Source organism: Cataglyphis hispanica, chromosome 10, assembly GCF_021464435.1.
Source record: "Cataglyphis hispanica isolate Lineage 1 chromosome 10, ULB_Chis1_1.0, whole genome shotgun sequence".
NCBI lineage: Eukaryota > Metazoa > Arthropoda > Insecta > Hymenoptera > Formicidae > Cataglyphis > Cataglyphis hispanica.
The window spans coordinates 4,749,357-4,765,380 of NC_065963.1; the positions used below are offsets into that span (position 1 = coordinate 4,749,357).

The 16,024-nt window shown below is 38.5% G+C and overlaps 2 protein-coding genes across 7 annotated transcripts in view; both read right to left on the minus strand.

The window, feature by feature from the left end:
• LOC126852565 (cystinosin homolog) overlaps positions 1-16,024 on the minus strand; it is a 266,934-nt gene that overhangs the window by 65,428 nt on the left and 185,482 nt on the right. The gene's annotated exons all lie outside the window — the stretch shown is intronic.
• The window catches only part of LOC126852525 (uncharacterized), a 229,668-nt gene that overhangs the window by 28,066 nt on the left and 185,578 nt on the right, over positions 1-16,024 (minus strand). For all 6 annotated transcript variants that reach the window (XM_050597410.1, XM_050597409.1, XM_050597413.1 and 3 more), the window contains 2 exons: positions 13,430-13,727; positions 12,913-13,058 (listed from right to left, as the gene is read on the minus strand). In XM_050597410.1, coding sequence (XP_050453367.1) covers positions 12,913-13,058; positions 13,430-13,727 — 444 coding nt within the window. The remainder of the gene's footprint in view (positions 1-12,912; positions 13,059-13,429; positions 13,728-16,024) is intronic.

Consider the following 16,024-nt stretch of genomic DNA (forward strand, 5'->3'; position numbering starts at 1 on the left):
GTGGAATCCACACTTGTTTGATTACTTTCCAAGTTCATTTTTCAGAATTGCGATGCGCAAGTGACTCCCCAAGGTAGGAATTCTAATCGACTCGATTACGGAAACCTTTTAGAATCGCAACGTCGACGTGTAATGCTATTTTGGTTTTATTTTTTATCGTTTTAAATTTCTCTATCGATAGAAAAATTATTCTTATCAATACCTTCGATTAGTTAAAATAAATATAATAAGAAAGTCATTATATAATTCAAATGGTAAAATCATTTTACGTATAATATTAATAATAATAATAATTATTATTATATTATATTAATAATAATTAAATTAATAATGATAATATAATTTTATCATTATTTTATATTTTTATATCTAATATAAATCATTTCTTATATTTCTGTCTTTTTCTCTTTCTAAAACTCTTGTGACTATTAAATAGTAGATAAAGATTTACCGAGTTTAATTAAATTTCGCCTTTTTTACATTTAAAAACAAATTTTTTACAGCTTCGTGTATAGTATTACGTAACCGTTTATACATCCGATGCCACATATTGTTGTTATCAGATTCTCGTGTTACACGTATTTTCCCGAAATGGAACCAATCTGCCAATTAGCGGAGCATGTTCGCTGATTGACGTGTATCTTACCACCGTCGCATAAGTGTGGGCCGCGTGTCACTACAGTGTGCATAACCCGAATCATCAGAGAAACGCATCAGAGAATCCTTGATTGGAAACGACCCAAAATCGGCAATTACGAGACGAATTTGGCACAATGTAGGTACAACACGCGTACGCCATAGGTACGCCAAAATCCCATGTAACACGCGCCCGAGATGTCACCGTGCTATTATCGAGCCGGCTTCCGGTGCGGTGGAGAACCAGCCGGATTCCGACGCGGCTGGATGAGGCGGCAAAATACGTCAGATAGAAGGAGGCACGAAACTGCACGTCTGCCAACAAGAGCCGACCATTAGCGGTCTTCCGCCTACTGCGAAGACGCTGACGGAAAGTCTGGGAGCTAACAATGAATGAGAGTCTCTAGAATGGCGCACCAACTATTCGATCTAATTAGTGCTTTGGATCACTGCCTAGACATAGTCGAAAGTCTGAGGATCGTTATCGCGCTATCTATAATTCTGTAATCAAGCTATGAGAAACTTAAAAAGGCCATCACTGTTGTATCTTTGCAAAAGTTGTTTTGCACTAAAAAGTTTCTTTGAGATTTGAAATTCCTGACAAAAAAAAAATGATATTTTAACGCGATATAACGATATGAAAATTCGCCGCTCACATACACACACACATGCGTAAACGATTTTTCTCTCCGTTTTCTTATTAAACTTTATCAATTTTTATCTCTAATGTCGATCTCTGAAGCGGAGAAGAAAAGATTAAGACTTATAAAAATAATTATAATTTATTCTTTATAGGCAAGATCAGATCTAATAGAGATAAATTAGCACATTGCTGATTGTCTTTCATCAATTAATTAAAAAATATATTTAAGAAGAAGAGAGTTTCTATTTACGGCTAACTAATAATCTATCTTCACAGAAAGCGTCGAGAATTATCAGCAAGTTACTCTTGTAGCCAATTAAGTCGTCCCATCTCTCCGTTCTCTGTAAAAGATACCTCTCTCCTCTAAAAATGAGTTACTTATCTCTCTTACAAAAATTTAATAAAACGGACTCGTGCCCTTCTCGCGCAGCGAATCCTTCATCCCCTTTTTCACGTTCCCATGGAATGGGAAACTTCTTTCATTTAAGCATGTCGGTTTGTGCGCCATTCGCGCTAGTTTCGTGGCGGCGTTTCGAGGACAATCGATCGGATTCCCTCCCCCTCCTTCCCTCCCTATGTAATTACAGGTGGCGTGCTATGCCCGTTGAGGGTGCTACCGTGACCACGTGGCACTCGTTTCCGCTGCACGTTCCAGAAGAACGAGAGCAAAGTTCCACGGAACGGAGCAGCATTTCGGGCGACGACGTCGCGGCAATGAAAAAAAAAAAAAGGAAAACGGACGTTGAGAGGGAGGAGGGGAGGGGGCACAAAAAGAATCCCTCGAAATTCCGCACCATATGCTCCATGATACTTCTAGACTACTAACCCGGCTGCACTCGAGGAACATTCGCCACCCTCTCTAGCCCGTCTTATCCTCCCTCCTTCTCTTCCTTTCCTCTTCTCTCCGCGCTGCAGCCGTGGAGAAATTCAAATTTACGCACCGACTCTGCCCCGGGTGTGTTTTTCGAACTTATGAAAAATGAGTCTGGCCGGTCGAGAACCCTCACCCCCACCCCTTATTTCTCCTCTTCCTTTTCTTTCCTCCCGTGGTTTGCCAATCCCCCTTGCTTTTTTCGCCTTGGGTTTCCTAAACCCACCTCAAGCTATCCTATCGTCGCTGAGGCATGAAAGTTTATTGGTTGTGTCGAAGAGTTAAAACGTCTTCGGATTACTCGGACAGACACTAAACTTAACTCTCGTGTCGCGTTTAATTCTTATCTCGTTGGATGATTTCACGGTCAATTATAACAGAGATATCGACAAGTTGTCCGTTATTGATTGATTAAAAGCTGTGTTCTTTTTAAAATCTCCTTACAAAATTTTTATTGATTTATATATTGATTAATAATAGCAAAAAAAGACAGTGTGTTGTGAGAAATAAAAAGTAAAATTATAATTTTGAGAGACGTTTAATGAAATAATTATATTGTTTCCGCGCACTTAATGTCAATTTAGATTTACACAAGATCTAATATGCAATCTTTTTATTTTTAAATTTTTCTCGTTTGCAACAAATGACCTGTGTATAACTTCTTAGTCTTATCTAACTTGCGCTGGTTTATTTTTAAACATGGATTAAGAATTTAGACATAACTTTTATCTTATTATTTTAAAAAGTATTTACAAATTATTATCAAATATTAGATTTTTCGTAGGAAATATATTATTTGATATATTATTTTTATATCTTATTCAAGAAATAAATTAAAATATTTGTTATAATGTATTTAGAGAAAATTGAATTGTAATAATAAAATAAAGAAATATTTATGATTGATAAGAATACTTAAGTCTATTAATTATGATTAAATAACAAAAGACTAAAATAAGAAACCATATTTCTTTGATTTCTCTCTCTCTCTCTCTCTCTCTCTCTTTATTTTTCTAGCAAAACACTTTAAAGACATAACAGCTTTCAAAAGAAAATCGATATAACTTCTTTTTTATCTCCCCAGCTGCTACTCTTTTCTTCATCTTAAAAGTTCCGCGATTGGCGAGCGGAAGCAAACAGCATTGTTGGTCGGCTGGCAAGCTTCCGGATTTAATATAAATATACGTAAAGTTACTAACTCAAAACGAGAATAACTTGAGCACAAAAGATTTAAGAAAGTTTACTCCGATAAATATCATTCCAATATAAAAAAGATCACTTATTTTATCGAGACAATTAGAAATTAAATATCCTACAACTATTTAAGAAAATGATAATTTTCCACAAATAATTCAATAATGTCAATAAAATAAATTTTTTTCTTTTATTTATAATTTTCGATACATATTATTAACCCAATTTCTCCTTTCAAAAATAATCAAATTAATTTAATTAATACTCATCAACAATAAAAATTCAAAAATATACAAAAATCTTCATGGACGGACTTCAAAAACAAAAAATTTTTTAAATATTTTATCTTAAATAAGAAAAAAATAAAAAGAAATAGTTACGTAGGTCAGAATTTAAAAAATATGAGAAAAAAATTGATAAAAGTGTATATACAAAAAAATATTTAGCCTTTAATCTTTAGCTTAATATGAAATTAAGTTAGGTCAGGTGAGATCGCGATACTATGACACTGCAGTACCGCACGTTTCATAGTAAGAACATGAAATATAGGTCATATGCATCGTGCCACCGTGTCTCCCGAGGTTATGCGTCATAATTCATCGCGACCAGGTCGCACGAACGGGCAAAAAACACACACGTGTGAACCGAGAAACTTCCGCCGGATACGACGACTCTTTTGTTACAGTCAAAACTTGACAGTCGCGTGCGGCAATTCTCTTTTCAAAATTTAACAGTAAAAATTAATTACTCTCCTCATTACTTCTCCCCATTTTATTATACCTTCTTGTCGCCTGAATTATCGATCATTAAGTCTCTCAAATTCTTCACCTAGATCTGACGTATCGCATCAAAATTCTTCCTGACATCAAAATTATAAAAGTTGCATTTTTGTTTAGAAATGCAACTGTCGTGTGTGTAATATCTCGCGTTGCATTATCCGCTGCATGTATTCAAATTCTCACGTTATACCTTTCCGACGACGTTTTTCGGACTTAATGTAAGCGCGGCTAACTGTTTTTGCTGGAATATACATACAAATGCGAGACGCAAACGCGAAACAAACGTGTTCCTTTGCTCGCGCGCGGGTTTCACCGGAGCGATATGTCAAGGAATTCAATAAAAGAGAACCTAGAAAATTACAAGGCCCTCTTACAGTGCGTTGCTACCCTCTCTCGTCGTTCCTTTTTCCGTTCTCCTCACTCCACCCAGGACTGGAGGATTCCTCTCGGACAAAATTCCAACGACTCTCGGCCATTACCGTCGGAGATTATCCGTTCTCTTTCCTCGCATTTTTCGCCTTCCACGAGCGCGAGAAGAGAGGAGAGCGGAAAAGGGTGTTGTCGCGTGGCTGTCTCGCGGAAGATAACTTGCGTTGACCCGGACCCTTACGATCGTTTCGAGCCTTAACGAGGTTAATCGCGGGCTTCTGGAAAACGCGACCGCGTTGACCGCGTGAGTATTCGCTTCCGCCGTTCCTCCTTTTGGCTTCTGTCGCGACAACTCGGCGTGTTCAGCGTGGTAGATACGAGAGCGTCTGATATTTGTTGAAACGAACGAAAAGGGGTCGTTCCAGTCAGCAGCGAACGAGCGACCAGTTTCGTTATCTGACAAAAAATGCCCGGGATATTTTTATTTTCTATATTATATATTTTTCAGTTTCTCGAAAACACAGTTCGCGGCGTATTTTGTATTTCATATAATTATTATAAATTATTAGAATTATTATTATTATAATTATTATAAATTTATTATTTTAATTTAATTACATTAATATATTTTATTTTTATTATATTTTACGAAAATTTATATTACATTTATGAAAAATTCAGGCCACTCTCTTAATATAATCCGATTTAGACTTTTTATTACTCATTCACGTTCCGTGTAATTACGCTCACGTAAATCGTGAATAATATTGCTTAGCTCGCCATTTTATAGCCGTCTACTAAATAACGTAACGCGCGGCAATAATAAATTCTTATAATCGTAACTCGTAATTAAAATCTTGTTACATGTGTAGTGCTGTGCAGCAAGAAACAAAGGTAGGTACTTGGGCGAAACTTGGAACGGAGAGATGTAGAGCTCGTGTTAAACGCGGCGAATTCTAACGTGGAGAGGAGATGCAAATTATTCGCGGTACTCTGAGAGACGCGTCTTTTGACGCATTGCCATTTTGTGTGTATGTTGAATTAACAAAGGCCAAAAAAAAAGCAGAGAGATCTCAGGAAAACGCTTTTCCCTTTTGATGCTTCCGCAAGCTCGTTCTTGAAATTCGTTTGGAGATTCCTCGGTTCGTGACGATTCGCAAAAAACTGCCTGCGAGTTTCTTCCGCAAATTTACGATTCTCGTTACTAAACGAAGGTCGGTGTCGTCATTCGACGTCAACGGAGCGATTCTTTTAAAGCGGCTCTTTAAATTCTCTGACATTAGAATGCGGCATTCTACTTTTTTCCGCATTGCTTTGTGCGCGCGTCGTTACTTTGATAAAGAGAAAGAGAGAGGAGGGGAAGGGGGAAGATATAGACGAATTTACGCGATTATTACTGATTCTACAGCACAAACGCTCCTTCCTTTTTGTCGTCCGCAATTCTTGCAACGCGCGGGAATAATCAGTAGCCCGATTCTATCAAGTTGCACGCCGAACCTTAATCAATTTGATCCAGACAACGAGCACGTAGTTTCTCTACGTGGCTCGTACATCAGATGGATACAGGATGTTTCAATGGAGCGGTCCGTTGCAGTAAATTGCCAGAGGAACAGACAACTTGTAATCGCGTGAGAACATTCATGCAATTTTTAAATCAAATTGTGTATAATTTTTGAATTATATTTATCATTTTTACGATATGTCATTTTCAATCGCTTTCGTATTTTATCTTGCACTTTTTTCGCAAATTATAGTTTTCTTTCGCTTTTTGATAAAAGATTCGGCTAAGAATATCAATAAACGTCATAAAGTATTACTATTTCAAAATTATAGAGAAATATGATACATTCTAATAATAATATTTTTATATTTTCTTTCATATAATTTTTTAAAAATATTTTACAAACATTATAGATAGAATAAAACACTAATATATATGTTCAAAATTTTGTTTCCTCTTCAATTTTCTTTCTTAATAAAATTTTTTTGATTTATTAAAAATTATTAAGCATAATTTTTTATGTTTTTAAATAAAAAATCAATATATCACACGATGTTAGAATTAAATCAAACTTCAATGTGTATTTATCCAAGATATTTAAAATTCTTAAAGATATACTTCGTGCGAAGAGTATAGATCGCATTTGCTCATTTCCTACATTATACGTTATGTACGCGTCTTTAGGAAGATGAAAATTGAACGACGTACCAGATAGAGCTAACTCTCGCTGCGCGTCTACAAGAATTCAAATTACTTCACCAAACGCCACGTCGACGCCGCGGCGGCGGCGGCAGTTACTGAGGCTACCTGTAGGCGGGATGTGATCGTGTAATCCAGCACTTGTATGCGGTGCATGTTCCGCGAGCGAGTGAATGATCGCGCGCGTGTTTAGACTCGTGCGTGTAGGTCGGATGCTGCGCGTGTGTGGTGCATAGCACAGCCTGTATGCTTCGCGATGTACGACACGTTCTAATGTGACTGCGTACACGTAGCGGATGCACATGCACAGTTTATGAGCGAGCATTGAGTACTGTGTGTGTGTGTGTGTGTGTGTGTGTGTATGTGTGTAGATACACCAGCCCGATTCCGCGCGCACACGTATCTGTGATTTAAAAATATAATATATTCAACGGTTGACCGCCGTTATGCACCGTTTAGCTATCAAGAGAGACCATAGTTTCCCGTAAAGCTCTCTACTCTTTCCCTCCCAACGTCCCTTCCTTTTTGCTCTCACGCTCTTCTCTTCTCTCGCGCGTGTCACTTCTCTTTATCTCATATTTCTCTCCGTTGCCGACTCCCAGTCCCACCGCGTGTTCTTGTGTTTTCTGGAAATTTTTTTTTTTCGTTTTACACCACTGTATCTTTCCGCTCTCTCTCTCTCTCGCTTTTAAACCGCGTCAAAGGGAGTTTTTAACTGTGGCACTTTCAACCGGGTTGTGCGGGTAATACACGTAAATACACCTAATTTGTCAGCCTTTTTTGTGCACCGACAAAAGTCGTGCCTTTCTCTCCGTGACGGGAGAATTTATTTCTCATCGTTAGAAAATTAACCTTCCCCTCGCAATATACTCTTATCGCAAATGAGTACAAGAGAAGAACGTGCGAAACTGACATCTCATATTCATAAAACGTGAAAATCATTTATATCACATTTTTTTTTATCGATTCTATTAATTTCATTTGTATCAATAATAAAAATCATTTCTTTCAAAATTTAGTACACGTTGCTTTTTTTGGATCAGATCAGAGAGATGATTAAGTTTTTTTCGATTATTGAATTTGCAATCAGCCCGCCCAAATATATTACGCGAAATATTACCTCTATGCATAAATAAGTAACGGACAAGCTTTTGAAGTTTACCTGCTTCTCTTAGGCGGACACGCGAAATCTCGATTGCGTTTCGTGACGTAGCTCGTCGAAGGTTAAAACAGAATCTTACGTTGGATCTTTCGATGATGCGATATTGTCGAAACTTTGCGGGCTGTACCTTGTATTCGTGCAACTTTCAATAGCCAGCGGAATTTTTTTACGACGCTTAAAATATAAGCGATCGTTACCTCATAGTTGTATGCCTTACTAATGTCAATCAAAAATTATACGGAGAGAAAACACATCTGTCAACGTGTTTTATTTACTCATTATACGTATCAGTATAACGTATCTACGTATTTACTTATTACTTTTCGTTTCTCTCAAATATAAAATTTTTTAAATTTTATTTTATAACGAGATGCACTTGCATATATACGTTAAACTATTCTTTTAAGAGGTAAATTTAGTAAACGTAAGTTATAAAATGTGGTAAACGTATAGTTAAGAGGAAAAAAAAATCCAGGAATAGTTCAGACAAAATTAATTCACTTCAACCCATTAACTTCACATTCAGGTTCATTGCATTATGGTCTGTATTATTTATTTACCAGACAGGAAGCTCATTGGTAACCTGGCTGGGCAATGTTGCGGCGGAAGAAGACGAGCCGGAGAAACGCTTGGCGTGCTGGTGGCTTAATTGCTCGGGGGGGGATTCCAGCTCGTTATGGCCGGTGGTCTCAGGTACGCTTACATAATCCGTAACAGCGGTTTCGCTAACCCAGTTTGCGACCCTGGTTCGCCCGGTCATTTACTACGCAGAATCGAAATTTCTATTCGCCGTTGGAATCTTAAGGCGCCATAATCGTAGCTTTTGTCCTCGTTTAACGCAATTTATTCCACCTTTCCATCGGCGAAGATTACACGCGTTTTGCATGTTATTGAATACTTAGCTAAGTATCGAGCGAACGTCATTATGCAATGATGTATAATCAATCTGTGACTATGATAAAAAAAAATAAATCTCTATTCTAGTATTCTTGTATTAAAAGCAATTATTGTATTACACAACACATACAAATTATTTCAAACATATTTTCAAAAAATAATATGACTGTTTTTCCGATTTTGATTAATACAGAGCTAACCGCTGTGGCGTTACCGTCACTTTGTTTGCAATTTCAGATTATCGAAATATTTATTAAAAAATAAGTCAAAATTTTTATTTATTTTTGTAAAAATAAATTGTTAGCATTATATAATATTATATTCATTTATAACATTCTCTATAATTTTCTATTTCAAATGTCGACATTTTTTCACCTCTATCGAATTTTCTCATCGTTTAACAGTTTGTATCATTAGCGTTTATTCGACTCGCGATCTCGTGGCTCTTCGCTGCTACCCTCTCCCATAAGTTTCTAGTACCCCTAGTGGAAATTTCTCGAGGTGCGCCACCGGCAAGTCTATCTTCGGGGTGTAATTCGCGGACATCAACGGAATACCAATGTCGTTGCCGTCGTTCTCTATCATCATCCTCGTCGTTCTCCATTCTCCCCGTGAATGGTCATAAAAGTTTAGAGGAGAGCCCGTTTGGAGTACGAAGAGAGAGAGAGAGAGAGAGAGAGAAAAAAAAAGGAGACAGGGAGGGAGAAGAAGGAGACAGAAAGATAATCTTACAAAGAAAAGAGATGGATAGCTCGTAGGCGATCTACTTTATTGCAGCATCGGACATTATGTAGCTTATGAAGGTGGTAGAGCTTTGGCCGGATCCAGGAGAGAAAGAGAGGAAGATAGAGAGCTTTCGTCCGTGAATGAATGATCAATCGTTCCGTATATTGGTATGGTGAGAGGGTAGAAATGAATTTTTATACACTGATCACTCGCCATTCATTCACTGTTGAATAATAAAGCCGAGCAAATTCACCGAGAGCATATATAGAATTAATTGGTTATGCAACAGGAAACCGATTGTTATTGTTGGCACTTTTGTATTGCACAATTTACTCTGGTTTCCATCAAAAATGGAAAAAAAAAAGTTATATTGTTCTGAAAATGTGTTTTATGATTGTAATTCAATAATAAATGTTGATATAAAGCGTATTTCTTTCTTTCGCAAATACCAATAGTCCAAAACAGATTTTCAAATTCCGTTTTACGAATGCATATACATTTGCAATAAATGGTTCACATTTGCATAAATTATACGTTCAAAATTTTCTTACATACGATTTAGAGATGATATCTTGGTGTCTTGCACTAAGATTATTGTTTACATGTATTATCGCGATATTACGCCGCGTCATTGTTTATGCGATTGCAATCTTTAATACGAAACTCCAGAGGCTGCTTCTTTTTACATTTGAATTGTAAATTTCGTACACCGCGTGCATGGAATGATAAATACTATCCTTCGTTCGTATCCGGCTCCCTAGAGATCCGTACGTGACTCAGTCCGGAGAATAGCTCCTTGCTTCTTGCGAAGCGACGGATTGAGCTTTTCGATGCTTTTTCCCATCCCGAGAAGGATAACCACGAGAGATAACTGCGAACGAGCAGTGAATTAAATCGAAGTCAATATTTCCCTTGAATTATGAAAGAACCACCAGAAAGATACACTCTCGTGGGTGGTAAGATGATAAGAGAGGCAAGTCGAACGCATTACACATTCTTTAATTTAAGAAATAATTCATTCGTAAATTTGCGTCAAACTGCATTATAATAAATTTTCGGCAATTTCAAACGGATATGTTTTCACCAAGATTTTCGCAAAGCAAATCATCTTTTTGTTTTGACGCTTTATTAAAAAATGATGTAAGTAGATATGAGATGTAATGAAAAAGCAAGAAAATTTACTTGTACTATTTGTGTTTTGGCAGAAACAGATTCAGATATCAGTTACATAATTTGCTTATGTTCATTAATTAAAATGATTCTATTTGCTTTTTATATGTGTTCTCGTATATAGTTGAGTATTACAGCTCAGTAATTATAATATCATTATAATGATTTCGAAAACCAATAAATTTGATGCGCGGCATTAACTTTGCGACAATAATTTATACTTTAGCATCATTTATCGCGAAATTGCAAGTAAATCTTTCCTGATCATTCATCAAAAGATTCTTATCGATTAAATGTTGCTATCTTATAACATATTAATATCGTCATCGTCACACCGGCACTATATTTTGTTATCAGCGGCAAATTCATTTCCGAATCTTCAACGATTCCTAGGTCTTCGAATTAGAATTGCAGTTTTCCATTCCGCGCGAATCGGCGGATCGAGGGATGAAGGGAGAAAAGGAGGATCTAAAAAGAGAGAGGCGATGGGAGGGACGAGGTGGGAGTACATACGACCAGTGGATCAAACCGAATCCAATAACTCCCGTGGGATTACAACTCTGGCCCACGGGAACCGATCGTGTCTCGAAGAAATGGCGGGTACGAGAAGTGAGATAGAAAGAGTGGAGACATTCGCGAGGAAGGAAGGAGGGGTAAGTTTAGAAAGGTGAGTCATCCGGAAGAGAAAAGTAGAGAGATTGGCAGCTTTCTTCTTCGCGGCACAACAGCAGCAACGACGAGCTATTTTGTCGAGCTCGACTGGAATGTATAGAACGGTGCGGGCTGCATTTGTATCAGCTGATATAACGGGTGGACCGGGCAACATTCAGTCTGCGCGAAGCAGAGAAATCGAGAGAAAGAGGGAGACACAGAATTCCGCGAGCACGATACGTTACTCGGACACGTAGCCAATATTAATCCGCGGCGATCGCAATAATTGCTGCCGCTTTTTATATATCGGACACGATTATTCCCTCGAGCAATCGGGTGGCGCGGGACAAACGCGGGGCAAAGCCACGGTCGAGCCACCGCCTCCGCTAAATGATAAGAAAATACGCTGTTCAATCACGAGCTTGTCAGGCTCAACGGGTTTCCGTGACGCGCCTCGCAAAACGTTCCCGGCAAATTGAATTTCTCGAGGCACTTCGCGGCGAATCGCCCAAACTCGAACACGCGAGCAACGAACACGGCGGCGTGAGCGTACGTACAACGACTTAGCCGATTCCAGCCAAGTAGTAACGGTAGCTCCTACGATAGAACGATGTAACTTATAAGTCGTTCGCGGGATTTTGACAAATCGTTCGAGACCGACCAGTTCCCGATTTTCTCCACGCTCCTCTTTTTTTTTTCTTCCTTCTTTCGCTCTTCCTTTTTTTTTTTCCAACCCCCATCCCGTCACTTTGCTCTTTCTTTCCCAGCCGCCTTCCCAGTGCCGGTGCACTAAATCCTCGTGCCACGCCGCGCGAAAACTTTTTCCCCGCCGAAGTTGGAGTTTTCCCGGGTTTTATCGGCGCGGTGCGGGTAGTTTTTACTTGGCAGTTCTTTTTTTTTTTTCCTCCCTTTTCCTCCTTTCCCATCCGCAATCCGATCCCTTTTTCGTTTCTCTCCCTGCTCCCGCGGTGTGATCCGCCTTCGCTCGTCTTTACGTGGATCGGATAAAACCCAATGGCCACGCAAATCAAGCGTAACGAGCGATTGCGTTGGCCGAGTCGGCCGAGAGAGAGCTTTGCGATCGATACGATATCGCGAGCGGAGATTTCTCGTACAATGATAAGGCTTTAGCCAGTTATGTTAATCCGATATAGCTTATCAATTGCTTCATTAATATCCTATCTATAACTTAAAATGATAATATAGACCTCGTATTCGTATCTTGCTGCACTGTGCGACCGTCCTTTGATTAGAGATAACGTTGCAAGCGAATTATATTATACAAGACAAGTAGAATTCATGATCATGCTTAATGCTAAATATGTATGATACTACATTTATCATGTTTGACTTTTTGCACTTCAAAAAACATGTTTTGTATAAATTAAAGATAATAATAATCTAAAGTCTCAAGCGTTTTTTTTAGAAGAAAGGTCGGTAAAATTCTACGTCGAGACAATTTCGACGAGATCACAGAGGAAATCGCAATATATTTACGCTGAAACGTTAAAAGGGGCATCGTGGTGGCGGTTCTCAGTAACACGAGACTGAGCTTTGTTGACGAGACAAATGGAAAAGCACAAGCAACATCGAATGAAAAAGAAGAATACTCACTGACTAAGGTGAGGAAGGGCATACTGTGCTGTAGAAAATGGGGCGGGCTGCATGCTTCTTCCGGTCTAGATACTGCACTTCCCGTCTGCAGCTCGATCACATGGCCGTCTCTTCGGTAGAATGTCATGCACATAAAACCGCTCCGACTGGAAAAAGGAAGAATGCGAAATTTTATAAAGGTGGATTCGGGAAGCGACATATTCCATCGCTTTAAACGCATTCGTTATTATTCGAACAGATGTATATATATATAGTTGAAATTCTCATTATTAAAAGGAATTATAGAGATATTACTACGATTTTTTACGGTTTTAACTCTTCGTGCGGCGCAAATCTTATATACAACGCATATTTCAAAGATTGAGTAATAATTTTAGATATTTCTAAATATATAAGGTCTATAAAACGCGTCTCTTATCTATCTCTTTAAAAAATCCAAACGTCAATCATTTGTCGATAAATTCTAATATTGTATAAAATAGTGTCGTGTGTAAATGAGATGGAAGAACGATCTTACCAGCCGACAGTGAAGTGTGCTACTAGCATTGTCATCGTCATGGTCTGCGCGCCGTTCGATTGCTTTATGCTGTTGCAGAGAATTTTCACGTCCTGATCCTCCGGTCCGGGCACGTATTGTAAATCCATGGAGCCGCTCTCAAAGCTTGACGAAGTGGCGTTCGGTCGAGCGACGTGCAAGGAAGCGTTTCGGGGATGAAACGTGTAAGATCTGCCGAGGTCTAGAGTGTGCCAAGTCAGTCCGCCGCTCGAGTGTCCGGTCAGCCAATTCGGGAACCGACATTCACCCGGAGACGAGACTAAAATCAGAAATACACCGTATTGCATTAACAATGCGCCTTTGTATCTAATTAAAAGTGGCAAACATTGTATCACATTTTAAAGTTACGTTCTTCTCAAGCAAGAAGAAACTGAAAATAGGCTCCTTATCCTTGAAATATTTTACAAAACGCTCCTCCATTATTTTTGATAAGATCTACAAGTATATGAAGAAATAAATTTTAGGATCAAATATATCTATCTATCTATCTGTAACATTTATCTTGGTATTTTATTGACAAGATTCTTTTATATTTATTTGTGCAAATTATTCAGACCGCGAGACAAACTATTTAGATTTTCTCCTTAATTAATTGGCGATCGATTTCTCGCCATTTCTTCTTTGGAACTTGTCTTTACAACCTTAACTATCGTAAAACGAATGATTCTCCAGGTCACCGTTACGCGTTCTGCCACATATACGAGTTTGTCGCTCGTAAATGCGCCTCAGGATCGACGACAGCAACGTATATACGTGGTTATGCCGGCCGGGCGATACGCCCATGCTCAAAAATTCCACGGCCGTCCGTAAAGTCCTTCGTATCGCGAAATGACAGTCGATAAAGCGACGACCTCGATACTCAATATATACAGAATCGCGAAATACTCAGCCCCGAATGCAACCAATCCCTCCCCCTCTCTCTCTCTCAGTCTCTCCCAGCCTTTTCCCTTCCGTTTCGCTTTCATCCCTTCCCGCGGCTAGCACGATGATGCACTATGCGACCGATGCACTCCCTCGAGTCATACCAGCTCGCCGGGACGTTCCACTTCCGCTCGCGGCATGTAAAATCGGAGTATCAGGAGAGCGTTGGTTCGATCCGCGTCGAATGTTATATCCACGACGAGAGGACGGAAGGGTTAACTGATCGCGTCGCGCGACGGCCGCTTTTATGGCACATAAAGGCATCGTTGTACGCCACATGGCGAAAAGAATGAAAATAATTCAACTATCCGGATAAATTTGTACAACGCGATACAACACGATGGAGATACAAATTTCGCCATCGAACGGTACTCTCTTGTCTCTTAAGATGAAAACAGCGTCGCCCATGTGGCTTCTTCTATCTTTTTTTTTTTTTTTTGACGTTACGTTAAAATTAATTAGACTGATGAATTATACGGTTACCATCAATATGTATAAACCTGCAACAATTTGTTTCCTACTTTTTATTTTGTTCATTGATATTTCTTGATTGGTCTGTTTTTTTTTCTTTTCTTTTTTTTTTCATCAAGTATGAATTTTTAGCTCTCTTGTGTATGTAATTTATTTTAGTAACGTATGTGTGAGACGTGACGTGAAATTTTCAAACGAAACTGCGTAAAAAAATACACAAAAGATATTACGTAATATCACGTGGATTGGTGACCTATATTCTTCACGGTGAAACGGCATCATTTAAATTTCCTAAATGATTTATACTACAAATACAAATTGCATATTGTTCCAGTTTCCTTCTTTTTACATTAATTGCAAAAAACAATAAAATATAAATGACACGTCCCTTTGACAACGTGATACGGCAAAATTTGTGACGCAATAATAATGTCCTACATTCACGTTATTATTTTTCCTTTCTAGAAGCTTTGCTTTTTTGTAATGACGTTATCCGTTTTCGCGTTTTCGGCTAACTCGTTTTTCCACAAAATCGCGAGAGTGATACAATTTCGCGATTTTCATATCGAACATGCCATCTGGATCGATCGTTTTAATCTACGGTTGTAATTGTGTAAAAGGTCACGTCGCCACGATGTTAAAACTATCAGCATTTAATGTTGTTTTTCCAAAAATCAAGTTTCCAGAATTGGCACACTGAAATACGTCGGCGTATCGCATAGGTTTCGCAAACCGTTGAATGAATTTAACTGCTTCGAGTCAAACCATGCACAATTTTGAGAGAATTACAAGTAATTGTAATGCAGATAACGCGACGGTAATTCGGTGAAATACGTGTGATGTCATGATTATGAATTTATATAGGAATTAATAATTGAGTGGACGTATGCGTACGCACGTGCAGGGAATTATGTCGATTCCGACATGTGCACGATTATTACATTTATATCCGTTACTGGCAATCGCGTTTGACAAACGTTCGACATTTGTATTATCCTGCAATATTCTTTTGCAGGTGTAACCAAATTGGGTTAAAGCAATTCCGGCTGCGTTGCTAATCCGGGATAGAACATTGCGCGGATATAAATTGCATAATCGTAAAACCGAATCGATAACACGTGTCTTTCGATCTGCTCCCCTGACCTTTTCGAAATTTTTAACATT